This window comes from Streptopelia decaocto (assembly GCF_964273445.1).
Source record: "Streptopelia decaocto genome assembly, chromosome: 25".
NCBI classification, from domain to species: domain Eukaryota; kingdom Metazoa; phylum Chordata; class Aves; order Columbiformes; family Columbidae; genus Streptopelia; species Streptopelia decaocto.
The window spans coordinates 4,528,438-4,545,493 of NC_138680.1; the positions used below are offsets into that span (position 1 = coordinate 4,528,438).

Consider the following 17,056-nt stretch of genomic DNA (forward strand, 5'->3'; position numbering starts at 1 on the left):
GCCCTCGGCAAAGCGCTCAATCAGAAAAACGGACAGAGTGGTCAGAATTAAGGTATTTTTATTTTAGTGTTCCACGAAACCAAAAGGCATTTAAAAACAAATAGGTACCCAGGCTAAAAGCAGACAGTATAAACAGGGGAAAAATACATTCGGATCCTTCAATAGCAAAAACCACATTTGATTCTTAAGGCCCTTAGAGTCGAGGTGAAGCACCGTGACAGACATGAAACACCAAAGAAAGGCTCTAAGGAGTTATTGCCAACGCAAGACTGAGGTACAGGGTGTGGAGAGAACAACCCGTGGCACACCAGACACAACCCGGGGCCACCGGCTGCCACCGCAGAACAGCCTGCGGGGGGATATTGCGAGTTTTAAGGCTTTGTGTCTCCAGAGAAACTGCTAAAAGGATTCCCCGCCGCTCTGGCCAACAGGAACAAACACATGTTACCCAAACTGACCGCCTCCACACTCCAAAGGCACCGCACACCGCGCCGCGGTGCTGCCAGCGACTCAGTAGCACCCGCATTGCGCTAAAATGAGCAAAAGCAGGAGTCCACCCTCACTTCCCACATGTCCCATTACAACCGCCAATAACAACTGATTAAGCCACCGCTCAAAGGCACAACCGGCTTCTCTGACTCTCTGACCTACAACATCAGAAAGCTGGAACACAGTCTAAGAAGGTAAATCTATTAGTGAGGTACAGGCAGCTGCTTCTTTCCAGAGATCCGGAGGCACGAGGAGGAAACAAATCAATCCTTCATCTTCCTCCCTGCCGCAAGGCACGAGAAGCAGCAGCGGCTTTCAGCAAGGCCAACCAGCCCCACTCGAAATTAAAACCACCAGCCAAGAGCTGCAGATGCTACAAACACCTTCTGCGTTTCAGACCCTGCACCCACAGGAGGGCCAAGTAGGAAACAAGCAGCCCCTTCACTGAGGACATCTGCTCCAATATAAATAAAACCAGAAAAAAGTACCTGAAGTCTTAGAAGACTCGTAATGCTTGAGGTTTGTTTCAGCTCCACCTTCCCGCAAAGGCCACAACAGCTCCAGGCTTTGGGAATCAGTTTACAGTAATAAATGTCATTAACAGCATTTTTTGATTTTTCCAATAAATGTTCACATCTCTAGGCAAATATATTAAAGTACTCTTCACTACAAAAATACAGTATGAGGAGTGTCCAGTAGTGTCCAGTGTTCTGTGAAAACAGACGGCTAAGAGGTCGACAGCCGGCCCAGCTGGTCTAGTCCCGCGATAAAGTGCTTTGCTGGAGAAAAGTGGTGGTAGAAACTCAGCGCTCTGGAGCTGAGCCAGGAGTGACCCAGCTCCTGAGGGCAGGAGCGTCTGCTTTGGTCCTCTGCTGCCCCCTCTTTTGGTATTTCAGCTTTCTCCTACGCCTTTTACAGACTCTGGCAACCTGGTAAGTCCCAGAGCCGCAAAGAGGCGTCTGAGCTTTTTGATCTTTGACAAGAGTCACGTTTAGTTTTTCGGGGGAGGAAGCCTCGATCCCCAGGGGAGGGCGATTCGGTTCCTCCCCGGCTACACAAGGAACGCACAGAAGTGTTGTGAGACTGATCACCTGCGGAGGTTGTTCCAGGGAAGCCCCAGCTCCAAAACCCGAGGTATTTACATTTAATGAACTGCGACGGTGTCAGAGGCAAATTGTCACCGGCCTCGCGGGAAGGGACGGCCGCACCACGCGGGGGAACCGCAGCACAGGGACGGCCGGACCTTCGCTCCCCACCAACAACCTCCGGTCAGGAACGTGGCGCCTGTAACGAACAGCTGCTGATTTCACACGCACCTCTGCCCAGGTTCATCACCGTTCCTACGGCAGACAAACGTACCACGACACCTCCGTGTGTCCTGCACCAGAATCCCCTGGAGAACCGCTCTGAACAACACGTACGTCACGAGATTAACTCAGCTTTGCTTCCTCCTTTTCAGTCTAAGGTTTAACTTGCATTCAACTTTCAGGGCATTAACTGCTCTTAAAACCGAGCCCTGGTGTGAAGCAGACATCTTTGGGCTTCTCTCTGGAGTTATTAATTTTCTTCTTTAAAAACAATCAAACCCTCAAGCTCTACTGTACAAGATTTTGTATTGCACTACAACTGAAACAGAAAGAAGAGTAATTCATCTATCAAAGCTGCTACGGAACAAAACCATGGGAAAAAAACCTTCATAGAGGATCATCAGTGCCTTGCTGGCAGGCAAAACACATCAAAAACCCTTCGTCCTTCCTATCGCCATCAGCCTTCAGATTAGATGCCTCAACAAATCTTCCCAAATCATGGAAAGACACCAGAAAATAAATATGGCAAGTTGGCTCCGCTCCCGGCTCCATCGACAAGAGCTGATGTAACTACCAATCAGACAGAGTTGCTCAAGGCAGGAACAGGAAAGAGCCCATTTTCTGCGGGCAGCACGACCGGTCCCACCGACTCCGCGTCGTCTCCTCGTTAACCAACCTCCACCGGCGGGAGTTCAGCCCTTTGCTCAACCAGCGCTCCTACATCTTCCCGGCTTTTTTGTTGGCGGACGTGGAGACGCGCAGGATGTTGGGGGTCTCCTCCATGACGCGCACCAGCAGGTTGTCGATGTAATCCTCCAGCTCCCGCACCTGCACGTCCTTCCTGGTGATCGTGTCCTTCTGCTTCAGCACCAGCTGGATCAGCTCGTCGTGCGTCAGCTGCGCGTACGCGTAGGCGGGATCCGAAGGGTCGTATTTCTGGGAGAGAGAAAGGCAGCGTCAGTGCGGACACACGGGCACTTCAAAACAGCGACGGGGTGACCTGGAGCTGGCTTAGGGGTTTAAACACCAACCAACAACCAAACCCACGGTGAAGAGCCAGAAACACCCAGGCCTCTGGCGCTGCCCTCGTACTGCGGTTGTCACTGTGAAAACACAGCACAGCGGTGTGGCTGCGGCAAGCGTCATTCCCTACGTCGAACCACCAGGACAATAATTACGCGTTTTCAGCTCTTTTGAAATGGCAACAGGCCAGTTTGAATCAGTTAACTCGCATTTTCTGCTTTTCCTCTCACACCAGAAGGAGGCACCACAGTCACTTTGGTACCAACCTCCTGTTTCCCCAAAAATCCCTGAGACAATAATGCTGTAATTAGCGCTGATCCGAGTTCCGCAGCTGCCACACGTCACCACGGGCACGACCTCCCAGGGCAGCAGCGGCCCCGCCACAGCCGCCCCAGCGCTGCTGTTGGCAACAAAACATTCAAAGGCTGTTCCTGCCTCTGGGGACTGACAAAAGAAAGTTCACACCCCCCATGGCCTAATAACCCCTGTTCTTTTTCTGCCCGGGATATATGAGATGCGAGCCCAGGCAAACAAACACACGAACTCTGTTCAATTGAGTGCTTAAGCTTTGGTTTAAAGTGCCGCTTTCCTCCGTACCTTCACATTCATCTCCAGCAGCTTTTCACTCATCGTGCTGATGACGTTCAGGTTTTTACTTTGCGACTTGTTCGCTGTGGTGTTCATCGGCTTCACGGGATGGAGTCTGCAACAGCAAAGCAGGTTCACGTTATTGAGGCAGCACATGTAACGCTACACGGGTCTTCAGACTAAAATATAGCAAGGAACTGGAAAAAATCCCTGCCCTTCTCTATCTCCAGAGATGAGAGGGTCAGCTTCAGGAAGACAAAGCATTTCTGTCTAAGCTATAGGGTATGTAAATACGCTCCAGTTCTCTACTGTCTTTACAGACTTAAGGCACTGGAGATAACGAAGCAGCAACAATGGAAACACGAAGGACCAGGCAGGTCCGTGTGCTCGGGACGGCAGCGCACGCTGATCTCTCACACACTGGCATTTGAGCCTGACTTTCCTCACGAGATCACATTCGTGGCTCTTGCAACACATCAAATACTTCTACTGTCCTGGGACAAGCATTTATTACGTCTTTTCCAAGCTGAACTTACGCCATAAGCTGCAGGATTTATATTGCCAATGTTAGCACAGGAAGGAGCTTGGTAAGTGCCGGCCTGGCAGCAGCAGGTTCTGCAGGTGGAGCTCTCAGGGTGGACAGAAACAGCCCCGTGCACAGGCTGCAGCTGCACCTCTTCATTTTGGGGCTCGGGAGCCCCGTTTGGCCAGGGAATGATGCGCCCCAGTTCATGGGGAACGATGGACCCCCGTTCATCGGGGAACAATGCGCCCCAGTTCATGGGGAACGATGGACCCCAGTTCATCAGGGAACAATGCGCCCCAGTTCATGGGGAACGATGGACCCCAGTTCATCGGGGAACAATGCGCCCCAGTTCATCAGGCTCCCTGTGACGTTCCCCCGTTCCTGACAAATGGATCAATTCCAGCCCGCTTCCCCACTTTGATGAAATGACCCTATTTCTTGAACTGCCACCAAGCTCTCCCAAGGGTTTTGCTAGGAGGTGACACAGGGCAGGTCCCCTCAGTGCCCCGGGCACCGCTAAACATGCACCTGGTGCCAGCAATGACCCTGCGTTGGTAGGACAGGACCCAGACCCCGACAAAGCCGGGGAGGTGACAGCCGTACGGTGCCACATCACCACCAAAGGCACCAAAGTGCAGCTGGAGAGCCAGCGCTGCGCTCCCCGGGAGGAAGACGAGGCTCAGAGCAGCACTGAAACTCTCCGTGCGCTCCCCACGTTGTCTCACCTGTGCTTGGGAGACGCGGGTTCGCCGCCCCGCTGCCCCTGGGCAGGGGACGCGTCAGAGGGTGAAACCCGCGCCTGAAGGAGCTTCTTCTCGCCAGAATTTCCTGCTTTATCTGCGAAGCCCTCGGCTGTTGGCTTTTTCGGAGACTCTGCTCTATGACTCGGGGTGTCAGAGAGAAGGGGACAAGAGGAAGAGTAGGGCTGGGAAGGATTTGACAAGGAGGAAGAGGAAGCAGAAGGCTCGAAGAAGTCACGCTCTGCACGCTCCTCAGCACCTGCCTCTATGTTCAGTTCTTGTTTCTCCAAATAACTATTACACTCCCTGGAATGAGACATCACACCTGGGCCTGAGTCAGCTGCACTGACACCGTGAACAGCGACCCTGGTGGGCGGCTCGCTCGGCTCGCCGGCACCAGGAGCCCTTCCTCCTCCCCCGCCTCCTCCTCCTCCTCCTCCTCCTCCTCGTCCTCCCCCGGGGGCGGCCTGGGCTGCCGCAGAGCTCTCAGCGGGCTCCAGCATTAAATCCAGGGACCCCTTGCCAGTCTCTGAAAGGTTTTTATCGCCGCGGTTCTCCTGACAGTCGCCCAGCAGCTCGTCATCGGAGCCGCCCTCCGGAATAGCCGGGAGACCGACCAGTCTCGGGCCGTGGTCCGCAGTAATGGGAATAGCAGACTTTAGGTTTGTAAGACAGTCAAATAAATCGTCGTCACCTTTGTTTTTTAAAAGCCTCTTATTGCTGTCATCCCTGAGCATCACAGCCTCTGATGAGCCGCTCTGGGGGAGGCACCCGCGAGCATCAGGGGCTTTATCGTCAGGTACCGGCAGCCCAGGCGCAGGTTTGACACCGTGGCCTGAAGAAGGAACATCAGCACCCAACTGCGCAGCCCTGGAACCCGGTGTGCGCTCATTCGGCGTCACAGCCAGCCGTGGTGGCGGCCGCGGGGCGACAGAGCCCTCCCCGACAGCCCCCCCCGCCCCGGACACGGGCCTGTCACCTGCCTCCATTCTCACTGAAGGACCCTCAGCCTGGAGCCGCGCAGAATCGCGCTGCTCTGGCGCCAGCCCAGGGCTGCGGGAAGGGCTGCCCGGGGGCTGCGACACGGCGATGACATTACGAGTTACAGCCGGACCTGCAGAGCTCCCCGAAGCATCGCGACCAGCGTGTCCCAGCTCTGCCGAGGAACAGCTTTTACCAGAACCAGTGACAGCTTCGAAACCCGGCGCACCTGCCTCCTGCCCAGGCTTGGGTACAAAGGGGTTATTGTCACCAAAATGGTGCTCAGAGGGGAGAGCAGGACCCCGGGAGGGCTGTGCGGCAGGACCCTGGCCCCACGGGCTCTGCCCCCACTCACCAGCAAAGGGGTTATTGCCACGACCAGAGAGCTCCCGGGGGAAAGGCGCTTTGGGAACAGAGGCTGCGGGATGGGGGGGCGAAGGAAAACGGGGAGAACCTCCAGCATCTGGGGCTGCAAAGGCCCTGTCCCGCTCGGGAGCAAAGGGGTTCTTGCCATTCGAAAGCTCTGAAGCAAAAGGAGGAGAAGCAGCAGGTGCAGGAGAGGCTGTAATGTTTTCAGAGCCTGGCACTTGGACCTTTCGTCCCGTTTTAGAAATGAAAGGATTATTGTCACCGCTGGTGCGGTGCACAGAGAGAAAAGCAGGCAGGGAATCAGGTGCAAGAGCAGGAAGCGTGGCCTGGGTTTCCTCCTCTGAAGTCATGCCCGGTCTGCAAAAAGGGACAAAAAACTCGCATGTCACTGGCAGATGCAACACGAGGCACAACAGACAAAGCTTTAGCACCGGATTCCACCAGCTCCTAACGCTGGGGACGAACTGGACTGGCAGGAGACCTCAGAGCCCGCCTGGCAGACTCCACGCACACTAATGTGCCTTTACAAAGCGCCCAGGTTGGGTCAGAACACGCCGCTGCAGAGCTTGCACAGGTTACTGCGGTTGCTTTAAGCACTGTCCCGTCTTTTGCACCTCAAGCAATCGTATTAGTATGTAAGACACTTCATAAAGAAGATGTTTAACAGGAGAAGCACTGGAAATAAGGAGTTAGACAGACACAAAGTGTAGACTCATTAGTAGGACACAGCCTTATATATATAAAAACACACACACGGAGAGGGTTTTTTATATATATATGAAGGATAAAGGAGCAGAATTTCCGAAAAAGCCTGTGTACAAATGCACACAAATGTCCCTCACGTTGCTGTGAACAACAGCAATAGCAGAAGGGCTCCGAGATGGACGCTTCTGAAGAGCACAGCCAAGTACAGAGGAGACCACAGAACTGGTGTTTCAGCCCCTGGGTACGTTCAAGCCACACAGCCCAGAAGAATTGTTAGTTTGTGCAGAAGATCCAGCAGGAAAAATCACCCCTACAACACCTGCAGAGACGCCTGCACCTGGAGAACCGCTATTTCAGCATCGCTTAGAAGTAACATCCCTGTACCAGCCTCATTTTGGCACCGAGGAACAACTCGGAATGATTATTTGTCACCAAAAGCGCAGTGACCCCCAGGCAGCGGGCAGAGCAGCGGGTTCTGCACATGAGATCTAAGCTGACACAGGCTGCTCTGCAGCGGAACAGCCCCATGAACAGCCGCCACTGCACCCGCCACCCCGTCACCCTCGGGAGGAAACGCCACTGACCTGGGCTTGACAGCTCTGGTCTTTGCGGGCGCAGCAGCTCGGTCGGGTTTCCGTTCCTCCTCGAAAGGGTTGAGCGGCTGCTTCTCTGCAAAGGCGTCGTCTGCGCGGTGCGCGGCTCCGGAAGGGTCCCCGCTGCTCAAACCTGCCGGAGGTTCCGGACGTTCGGCCTCTTGCTCGCTCTCCTCTTCCGGAACTTTGTTCTCCTCATCCCGCAGGGTCCTGTCGGGACTATTCTCAGCATCAGCGGTCTTGGCTGCTTCCTTCTTCCCCGTGACCAGAGAGAGCAGGGCAGACTTCTTGTGGTCCGTTTTTCTGGGCTCTCTAACAGCCTCGGCGCTGGGAGGAATGCTGGTTTCCAGGTGTTCTTCACTGGTGAGCAGCTTGTACGACGGCAGAGTCATGGATTTAAAGGTCTCCAGGGACGCAGAGCCAGAGAAGGAGAAGGCATGGCCGGGAGACGCTCCCCCCGCCTCCTCGGGTGCTTTGGTGGCTCTGGCAGACAGGTTCTCTTCCGACACACAGAGCTGCTTCCTCCTCAGGTTGCGAGGAGAGGGGGAAGAGGCTGGAGTGCTGTCCTTGGCCGTGCTCTCCTCCATGTAAACGTGGCTGCCGTTGATGCACAGACTGGACTTGGAAACAGGATCGCCTTTGGATTTAAGGCCACTGAACAAAGACAGCCCTTCCTTCTTGGGGTGGCCGGCGGCTCCTTGGTTCAGCTGCCTGCTGTCCAACGTCGCCATTTTACGAGATTTAAACACGGGAGATGGAGCAGGAGAGGACTTCTCTTCCAGGGCATTTCCGAAGGCTTCTGGAAAAAATAAACAGGGAGAAATTCAAGATGTGAGAATACCCTTTGCTCTGACACTCGCCACTGACAACCGCAGCGCTTCACAGTCATTAACGGGTTGTGGGAACAGAAACACGGCAAGTGTGACTGTACCAGCCGCTTCCAAACCCTCCGCGCCCGCGGCCCTGCCAGCCCTCAGCACACCGGACCACATGCGCCGCTTAATGACCCAAAACCACCGCGGATTAATTACCGTGGGGCTGCGTCTGTGCTGTCCCAGGGTAAGCTCAGCCCTGAGCGTAACGTGCACACCCGCCACAGAAGTGACCTCCTACGGGTTCCTTCGGCAAGAAGGATTTAACCAGTGCTCAAAAAGCATGAGAAGTGCGAGCAAACCCTTGGGGAAAGGCTTTGAGCCTGCTCGGCGCAGCGAGCGCCACTACTCACGTTCCGAGGTCGGGGAGGCCTCGGGCTCCTCGTCGTCCCAGTGCGGGTGGAAGTCGCGGGGATGCAGCCGGACCCTGGTGGTGACGGGCTGCAGCGTGGGCAGCACGGACAGGGACTGCGACAGCGACGTCTTCTGCAGCCCGGGCTTGGAGAACAGCGTTTTGAGCTTGGATTTCTTCTTCTCCTTCTCGGCCGCCTCGTCCTCGCTGTCGGCCGGGGAGTGCGTGGCGCTGGGGACGATCTCCGACGCCGTGTCGGAAAAGCCGCTGCTCCTCTTCCCCTTGAGCTTGTCCTTGAGCTTCCCGAAGGGCGAGCGAGGCTTGTCCTTGGCGGACAGGTCGAACATGCTGGCGGTCATGTTGCTCCTCATGAACTGGATGTCCACTTCGATCTCCCCTCTCTCCTTCTCTTTTTTCCCTGGCTTGGAGCGGAGCTTGTACCACCTGCAGCAACAAGGACGTTTCCTTTTACAAACAAGTCCTTGAGAGGGTATTTTAGAACAACAGACGGTATTTATGCTGCATAAAACAAATAAGCCTACAGTGTAGGGGAAAAAAAAAGTGCCTTTAATCTTATAGCTACATCATAATCACACAGCCCCAGGTGCCAAGGAAAACATTTCTTATCATAAATAGAAGGTTATTACTTGGTTTTTTTTTTAAACCAAGACCAGGAAGGGTTAAAAAAAAGAAGAAAATCCCCCCCAACATGGAATTCCTGTATTTCAGCTCAGCCACTCTCTTCTGTGCCTTTATCTGACTTCCAAAGAAGCTCACAGAGGTCAGGACTTTGAAGTGGGTGCGAAAGCCTCGGAGAGCTGGACCTGGAGCCGCACACACGCCCCACACCCTCATACCTTTCATTCCAGCTCCTTCTGTCGCTATCTTAATGGCCACAAAGCTCCAGAACCCCTAATCAGCACCCGGAGAGCCGGAGCACAGCCCGCCGGGGATTTCCACTCACCCGGCGCACCAGGAAGGACATTCCGCACACCCTGAGCCTCAAACCCGCTGCGAAACGCGGCTCCAGAATATTAACCGCTGCGTATTAAATAAGCGCTCGGGGTATCTTGAACTGCAAAACCGCCATCTACACGTTATATCACACGTGCCCGATTACATCTCAACAACGTTCAAACCACACCGGGGCTGGCAAAGGCAATTATCAGCACCGCGCACCGATACTCGCTTTGTCTGTGGCTGGAGCCGCGGAATTCCCGACCCCACAGAACCGAGAGGAAAAACCGCCTGGAAATTCTTCCTCTCACCGGCTGGTGCATGAAAATAAAGGGAACAGAGCATGCAAATCTGCTCTCCACCAATCTGCACTTCATTTCTTTGGAGGTGCGCTGGGAGAACGGAAGAGAAGGGGAAAAGGCGAGTTGCTCCAGGGAAAACTCAAAACCAGTGAGTGTCAACCCAAGGAGGTGAATTCAGAATCTGACACTGAGAAACAGGTTAGAGGGACAGGAGCGCTCGAGCAGCACGCTGCAGCCCTGACGTTACGGGACACAGCACCACGGAACGCATTCTTTAAGGAAACAGGAGGTTTTGCCGGGTCCCTAAAGCTGCAGCACCACGGGAATCGCGAATCCTGTAACACAAGCCAGCGCTGGGCACTTTTGTTCTGAGCCCCGTGATTTCTAGGAGCATCCTGCACTCTGCAGAGCCACAATTCATCCTGCGCTCTCTGCTCTGTTCCAACTGCATCCAAAATACAAACTACGTGCTCAGCGAAAGGCTGAAACACAGCCGTGAAAGTCAACAACACACCGACAACCTCCCCCAGAACTACAGAACATAAAATCTTATTAATATCATGTACTATGAAACTCTGCTGACCGAAGGCGCATCACGCTCGCAGTGTAAACACATTAGCCTTGACACAGCCTTAATGACAGCCACGTTATAATTAAGGCTTCAGAAGCAGTGACGGCTTTGTCAAGAAACACAACCTGGATGTGCTCAGGTGAGCGGGAGGAGGAAGGTGACTCACCGGCCACCGAAAGCCACATTACAAGGCTGCTGACTCCCAGTAAACCCTCCCAGTAACAGCACCGTCCCGGTGTTTACGCTCGAAGGAGCGAGGATGACACAGAGCTGGCACTCGGGATTAAAGGACAGTGCCCAGCTCGGTGTGAAGCCAGCCCATAAAACACCGCATTACCTGCTCTTACATGCGCTTAAGCTCTGCTAAGTGTTCATTAAGAAAAATGGGTAATGAGCTGGCCTCAGCCTGCTTTCCTTCTCTGTCGGGAGGAGAAGGCGCTGTGAACACATTAAGTTTCTGGGGACAGTCCGGCTGTTCCCAGTGTGTGTTGTTAGTTTAAAAATCAAACCCCAGAACTGGTGGAAAAAGCACCTGAAAAAGGACCCCCGGCTTCTCCCAGGGGACGGGCACCCCAGAGCCATGGGGGGCTGACCCACAGCGGGAGGGACCCTGCCCCAAGGGGTCACCCCATGGGCCCTCCAGGAGCATGAGGGGTCCCCATGGGGCACAGGGTCCCCACAGAGCCCCACACCCCCATGAGGGGTCCCCATGGGGCACAGAGATTCTGATGAGGAACAGGGACATCCCAGGGGGAACTGTGGTCCTCACCAGAATGCCAGGCCCTTGGTGGGGCTTAGAGCCCCCCCATCCCTCTCCTCAACCTCTGTGGGGCACAGAGGACCCCCTCATCCCTCCCTCCAACCCTTGTGGGGCTCAGAGCCCCCATCCCTCTCCTCACCTCCTTTGGGGCTCAGAATCCCCCCCACCCCTCTCCCCAGCCCCTGTGGGGCACAGAGGACCCCCCATCCCTCTTCTCACCCCTCCTGGAGCTCAGAGCCCCCCCCACCCCTCTCCCCAACCCCTTTGGGGCACAGAGGACCCCCCATCCCTCTTCTCACCCCTCCTGGAGCTCAGAGCCCCCCCACCCCTCTCCCCAACCCCTTTGGGGCACAGATCCCCCCGCCCCCGTCCCGCGGGGCTCAGCCGCCCGCCCGCTCCCCGGTGCCCGCACCTGGAGTGGCGCCGCCCGCCGTCGGCCCGCAGGGCGGCCAGGTCCACCTCGGCGCGGCCCAGGAACTTGTCGAGCCCCACGAGGGCGCGGTGCAGCACGGTGAGGCGCAGGGCGGCGGGCCGCGCCGGCGGCGGCAGCTCGAACGTGGCCTCCTCCCGCCACACGGGCTGGCCCTGGCACCGCTCCGCCACCGACGTGGAGAACTTGTCGCGGCCCAGCGCCATCACGGTGTAGGCATCGCTGCCGCCGCCGCCCGCCGCCGCCTTGGCCCGCAGCCCCCGCGCCCGCAGCACCGTCACCTGCACGTGGGTGGGCACCCAGGCCGGGGCCAGGCCCGACATGGCGGCGGGAGGGAAGGGGAGCGGAGCGGAGCGGAGCAGAACGAGGGGAGCGGCGCGATCCCCGGACCGGTGCCGCCGGTGCCGCCCGGTGCCGCCTGGTGCGGTCCCGCCCAGAGCCCCGCCCCTCTCGCGAGAGCGCGGGGCGGGGCCGGGGGAAGGGGCGGGGCCGGGGGAAGGGGCGGGGCCTGGGGAGGGGCGCGGCCTGGGCGCCTGTTGCGTACAGGTGTGGGCAGGTGTATGTACAGGTGTATAGAGGGGTGTACAGGTGTGTGTGATGTGTACAGGTGTGTGTAGAAGTTTGTATGGCATGTACAGGTGTATGTACAGGTGCATACCGGGGCTTAGAGGGGTGTGTGGTAGGTACAGGTGTATGTACAGGGGTGTACAGGGGTGTGTAGAGGTGTGTATGCTATGGACAGGTGTATGGACAGGTGTATAAAGGGGTGTACAGGGCTGTGTGGTATGTACAGCTGTTTACAGGTGTGTGTACAGCTGTATGTACAGGTGTGTGTAGAGGTATGTGTGGTATGTACAGGTGTATGTACAGGTGCATACAGGTGTGTACAGGTGTGTGTGGTATGTACAGGTTGCAGGGAAAAGCTGCAACAAATGCGATTTTGTTGTGCCAGGGGCTGTCCTGTGTGCAAAGAGATGCAGGGCTGCATGGAGGGGGACCCTGACCCACCGAAACCCCCCTGGGAGGGAACGCAGCAGCAGGAGGGGACACAGCACCGGGAGGGAACGCAGGACCGGGAGAGGACGCAGCGCCGGGAGGGGACACAGGACCGGGAGGGGACACAGCCCCCCCGAGCCCCGTGCAGCCCCTCGGGGAGGGCACCTGGGAGAAACATCCCCCTGCTCGGCACAGAGTCGAAGGCACCGCAGGGTTTCCAAGGTTTATTTCACATAGAGGGTGTGGGGAGACAAAACAGGACAAAAACTTTACAGTCACTGTGACGTATTTACAACCAACATCATCCCCAAAAGTTGCACAGCCTGTCTACTCACCCCGAGCAACGTGCACGGGGGAGCAGGGCTGGCCCTGCCAGCGCTTCCCACCACGCTGGCAACAGAAATGGGGTTTACAGCTGATGCAGATCCCCCCCTGCCCTCAGCCCGCTGCCCCACGTACCCAGAGCAGGGGCCGTGGGGTGAAAACCACCCTCCTGCAACGCTCTGCCCACCTGCCCACGCTGCTGCTGCCCCAGCCCTGAACGGCACGGAAACAGCAACATCTGCCCTGAACGGAGGGGGAGAAATGGGAGGAGATTTGATAAGAGCATCGTTGGCATTTTTTGCCCAGTGACCCCTGCCCAGAGCTCCCCTGCGCTTTTCCTTTGCTGAAGGTATCGCTGCGGCTCCCGGGATCGCAACAGCCCTGGGAACACCGCGCTGGGGCAGGGATGGAGCCGAGATCCCGAAAAGGGCTCGGTGCCCGCAGGAGCCTCTTCATCCCTTCCTGACGGGCTGCCCAAAATCCGGCCGAGCCCAGGACAACGGGTCCTTTGGGAGAGCAGAGCTGCTGGACACCACGTCCTGACGCCAGACCTGCCAGAAAGCACCCCCGGGAGGGAGCTCATCCCCTGTCCTCATGGGGACCGCAGGGACATCCCTAAGGCTGCGCTGCCTCTTGGCTTTTTCCCGGCTGGCTCCAGCTCTCCAGCACCGACAGCTCGGAGGAGCCGTCTCCTCGGCCCCGCTGTGACCGCCAGCGCTCCCGAGGGATCGCTCCCTCCTCTCCAGGTCGGTGCACGCACCAGAGGGTCCTTCCAGCGCCGTCACCCCCAGCGCCGAGCCTCTGTCCCCTCGGCAACGCCCAGCCCTGCAAGGAGAGGGTGGGAGGTGACGCAGCATCACCCACCGGGCTCAGCCCTCGTAGCGCCGGGGACAGGGACGCAAAGCACCGCCCCAGGAGAAGGGGAGCAGCGCGCACAGGGGGGATCCGGAGCTGCAGCTGGACAAAAAGCACCATGCACCAGCTCCGGAGCTGCAGCAGCCCGAAAGCCGAGGCGGCAGAGGGGTTAAAGCAGCCCGGGCAGAGCGGGATGCTGCCGGCCAAAGGCTGCGCTCCCCCAAGGGCAGGCAGCGGCCAAAGCGGGCAGAGGGGACGCCGAGGGGACAATGGCCCGAGCCCGCCGCAGCACCGGCCGGGGACACGCACACTCACTCTCTTCCCAAATCACGGCTGCTCGCTGTCAGATGGAAGGACCCGCTGGCATCTCTCCGCTGGCAAACCTGCAACAGGAGAGCACAGCGTGTGAACAGCCCAGATTTTTCCCACGATTTACCGTCCCAGGTTCCTGGGGCGGACGGATCCTTCCTCAGAACACAAAACTTCAGAAAACGCTCTCTGGCAGCTCTCTGTGCGCGTCTCTGCGGCAGCAGCTCCGCCTGCGCGGGCTGGCAGGAACCTCTGCTGCCTTCGGGCGTCAGGAGGCGTTTCAGAGCAGGGAAAGACGGTTAAAACCCACAGCAACCAGAATAACACAGATTTTGTGGTACTGATAAAAAACTGGGGAGTTCCCTGGGAAGGGACGTAGCGGGACTGGGCTGGGAGGTCAGTTCGGCAGCCCAGGGGAGGGGCTGGGGTTTTAGGGGAACCCAAGGGCAGAGGGCAGCGGCTCCCAGCCCCGCACCCCAACACCTCTGCCCTGCACCCCAGGCACTGCCTGCGCCCCGGCTCCACACTGCAGAGACCACAGCCCCCCACTGACAGCCCCCCAGTCACATCCCAAAGGGCTGGAGCCCCCCCGAGCGTGGGTACCTACTCGTCAAGCTGCGAGCACAGCGTGGTCTGGGTGCCCTGCATCCGGGACTCGCCCAGGGGACGCTGCCGGTGGCCACCGCCCTGCGACAGGCTGGTCTCCTCCGTCCGGCTGCCCCGAGCCTCGCCGTCCTCCCCGGGGCCGCCGGGGGCTGCGGCCTTGCTGTCCTGCGCGGGTCCCCCCCGGGGGCTGAAGGCGCAGGGGCAGCGCTGCAGGTCCCGCGGGAGCACATGGAGCCGGCGGTCGGCGCGGCGCGGGCAGCACAGCAGCTTGCGGAAGGCGCTCCTGAAGTCGGGGCTGCGGCAGTAGATGATGGGGTTGAAGGCTGAGTTGATGTAGCCCAGCCAGTTGAGGAAGAGGAAGAGCTGATCCGGCACCAGCGACCGGCAGAAGACCTTGATGATGTTGGCCACAAAGAAGGGCAGCCAGCAGAGCGTGAAGATGCCTATGATGATGCCCAAAGTCTTGAGCGCCTTGTGCTCCTTGATGGCCAGCAGACGGGACGGCCGCCTGCGTCGGCTGCTCCTGGAGCTGTGGGGCTCCTGCAGGAACCTCACCTTGTCCTTGCCAATGAGCCGGATGTGCCGCGTGGCCACAGTGAAGACGCGGACGTAGACAAAGATCATGACGAGCAGGGGCACATAGAAGGAGATGGTGGAGGAGATGATGGCGTAGGTCATGTTGGTGACAAAGTCACAGCAGCGCGGGTCGTCATAGCAGCGCATGGCCTGCTCATCCCCCCCATCCCGCCACCAGTGATTCATGATGGGCAGGAAGGAGATGAAGGCAGAGATGGCCCAGACCAGACACACCACGGCCCGCGCCCTGCCCTTGGTCACCAGCGCCTTGTACTGCAGCGGTGACGTGATGGCCAGGTAGCGGTCCACGGCGATGGCGCACAGCGTCTCGATGCTGGCCGTGACGCACAGCACGTCCAGCGAGGTCCACAGCTCGCACACCACGGTGCCGTAGGGCCAGTGGCCGCTCAGCAGGATGGTGGCCCCCGGCGGCACCACCAGCAAGCCCATGATGAGGTCGGCGCAAGCCAGCGAGGTGATGAAGACGTTGGTCATGGTCTGCAGCCGCGGCGTCTTGGCGATGGCCACGATCACCAGCAAGTTGCCGGCCACGATGACCAGCACGGTGAGGCTGAGGACGGCCCCCACCACCCACTGCCGGCCCAGGCTCCCGGCCCCGCTGCAGTTGCCCAGCGCTGCCGCTGCCCCCCAGGCGCTGCCGTTGCCCCCGGGCAGGGGACTCATCTCCGCGGGGCCGGGGGGTCCCGCCGTCCCGCTGCGTCCCCGCTCCCGCCGAGCCCGCAGCTGCCGTCGGGCGGACCGGCGGGGCCGAGCGGGGCCGGGCTCCCCCCGCCGCCGGAGGAGGAGCCTTTAAAGGCGGGGGGCGGCCCCGGGCAGCCCCGCTCCGGACATCAATGAAAGGAGAAGGGGCTGCGGAACCGCCTCCCCCCGGCCCGGCACCCCCGGCATCCCCGCTGCACCCGCGCCTTCCAGGGGAGGCTGAGGTTGGATATTGGGAAAATTACTCCCCGGGAAGGGCTGTGGGGCATTGGAACAGGCTGCCCAGGGCGGTGCTGGAGTCACCATCCCTGGAGGGTTGGACAGACGGAGATGAGGTTCTCAGGACGTGGGGCAGTGCTGGGGTGGGGGAACGGTTGGACTCGATGAGCTTGAGGGGATTTTCCAACCGAAACGATTCTGTGCTTCTGCTTCCCAGGCTCTCTCTGTGCACCCCAGTCCTTCTCTGCGCACCCCTCGCCCTTCACCCCTCGTTCAAAGCGTGCACCCCTCACCACGTGCTCCAATCCTTCTCTACACACCCAGCACCTCACCCTGCACCCCCTGCTCCAAACCCCTCACCCTGCACCCCAGGACTTCGCTCCGTGCCCTCCCCGTACACCCCTCCTCGGGCTCAGGATCTCCCTGGGCAGGACAGGCTGTCTCGGGGGGGACAATGACCCCCCTGTCCACCCCAACATCAGCAGAGGGATGGCAAGATGACAGCCCTGCTCCAAAAGATGACATCCAGGGCATCCCACAGTCACATTCCACATTCATTGCTCAAACCCCTCTCCCAGCTGATGGAGGAGGATGGTCAGACCCCCGCTGCTCCCCCTCCTGCTGTTGGGGGGTGCTGGTGTTTCAGAGACCCCCCACAGCTCCTGCTCCAAGTCGGAGCCGTATCAGACTGGGGGCACTGGGCAGCCCCAGCTCTGCCCCAGCTCCGCTGCTCCTGGCGGCTCCTGCGCAGGCTCCCGAGCGGCTCGTTTTTTTACTATCAGCTATTTATACAAATACTGGGACTTCTAAGACAAGCGCTCTCCAAATATGGCGTTTTGAAGCTTCAGCCAAATGGGGGAATGTTGACAAAGAGGAAAAAAAGATG

General features: G+C 58.4%; 2 protein-coding genes across 4 annotated transcripts; both read right to left on the minus strand.

The window, feature by feature from the left end:
• Positions 1-48: 48 nt before the first annotated feature.
• On the minus strand, positions 49-11,969 carry RAB11FIP1 (RAB11 family interacting protein 1). 2 transcript variants are annotated; one of them, XM_082072827.1, is made up of 6 exons: positions 11,548-11,969; positions 8,547-8,989; positions 7,313-8,120; positions 4,659-6,380; positions 3,417-3,522; positions 49-2,732 (listed from the first exon to the last, which is right to left on the minus strand). In XM_082072827.1, exons 1-6 carry the CDS (start codon positions 11,886-11,888, stop codon positions 2,514-2,516), a joined length of 3,639 nt encoding a protein of 1,212 aa, XP_081928953.1. In that variant the 5' UTR covers positions 11,889-11,969; the 3' UTR covers positions 49-2,513. The 2 variants fall into 2 exon arrangements, with proteins under 2 accessions (XP_081928953.1, XP_081928954.1); XM_082072828.1 differs by lacking the exon at positions 4,659-6,380.
• Positions 11,970-12,851: 882 nt separating this feature from the next.
• ADRB3 (adrenoceptor beta 3) lies at positions 12,852-15,915 on the minus strand (the record flags this gene model as incomplete). Of its 2 annotated transcripts, XM_082072645.1 has the most annotated exons (3): positions 12,852-13,710; positions 14,056-14,123; positions 14,657-15,915. In XM_082072645.1, the coding sequence occupies 2 exons, from the start codon at positions 15,913-15,915 to the stop codon at positions 14,084-14,086; spliced, it is 1,299 nt and encodes a 432-aa protein (XP_081928771.1). In that variant the 3' UTR covers positions 12,852-13,710; positions 14,056-14,083. The 2 variants fall into 2 exon arrangements, with proteins under 2 accessions (XP_081928771.1, XP_081928770.1); XM_082072644.1 differs by having other exon boundaries at positions 12,852-14,123.
• Between the last annotated feature and the right edge of the window lie 1,141 nt (positions 15,916-17,056).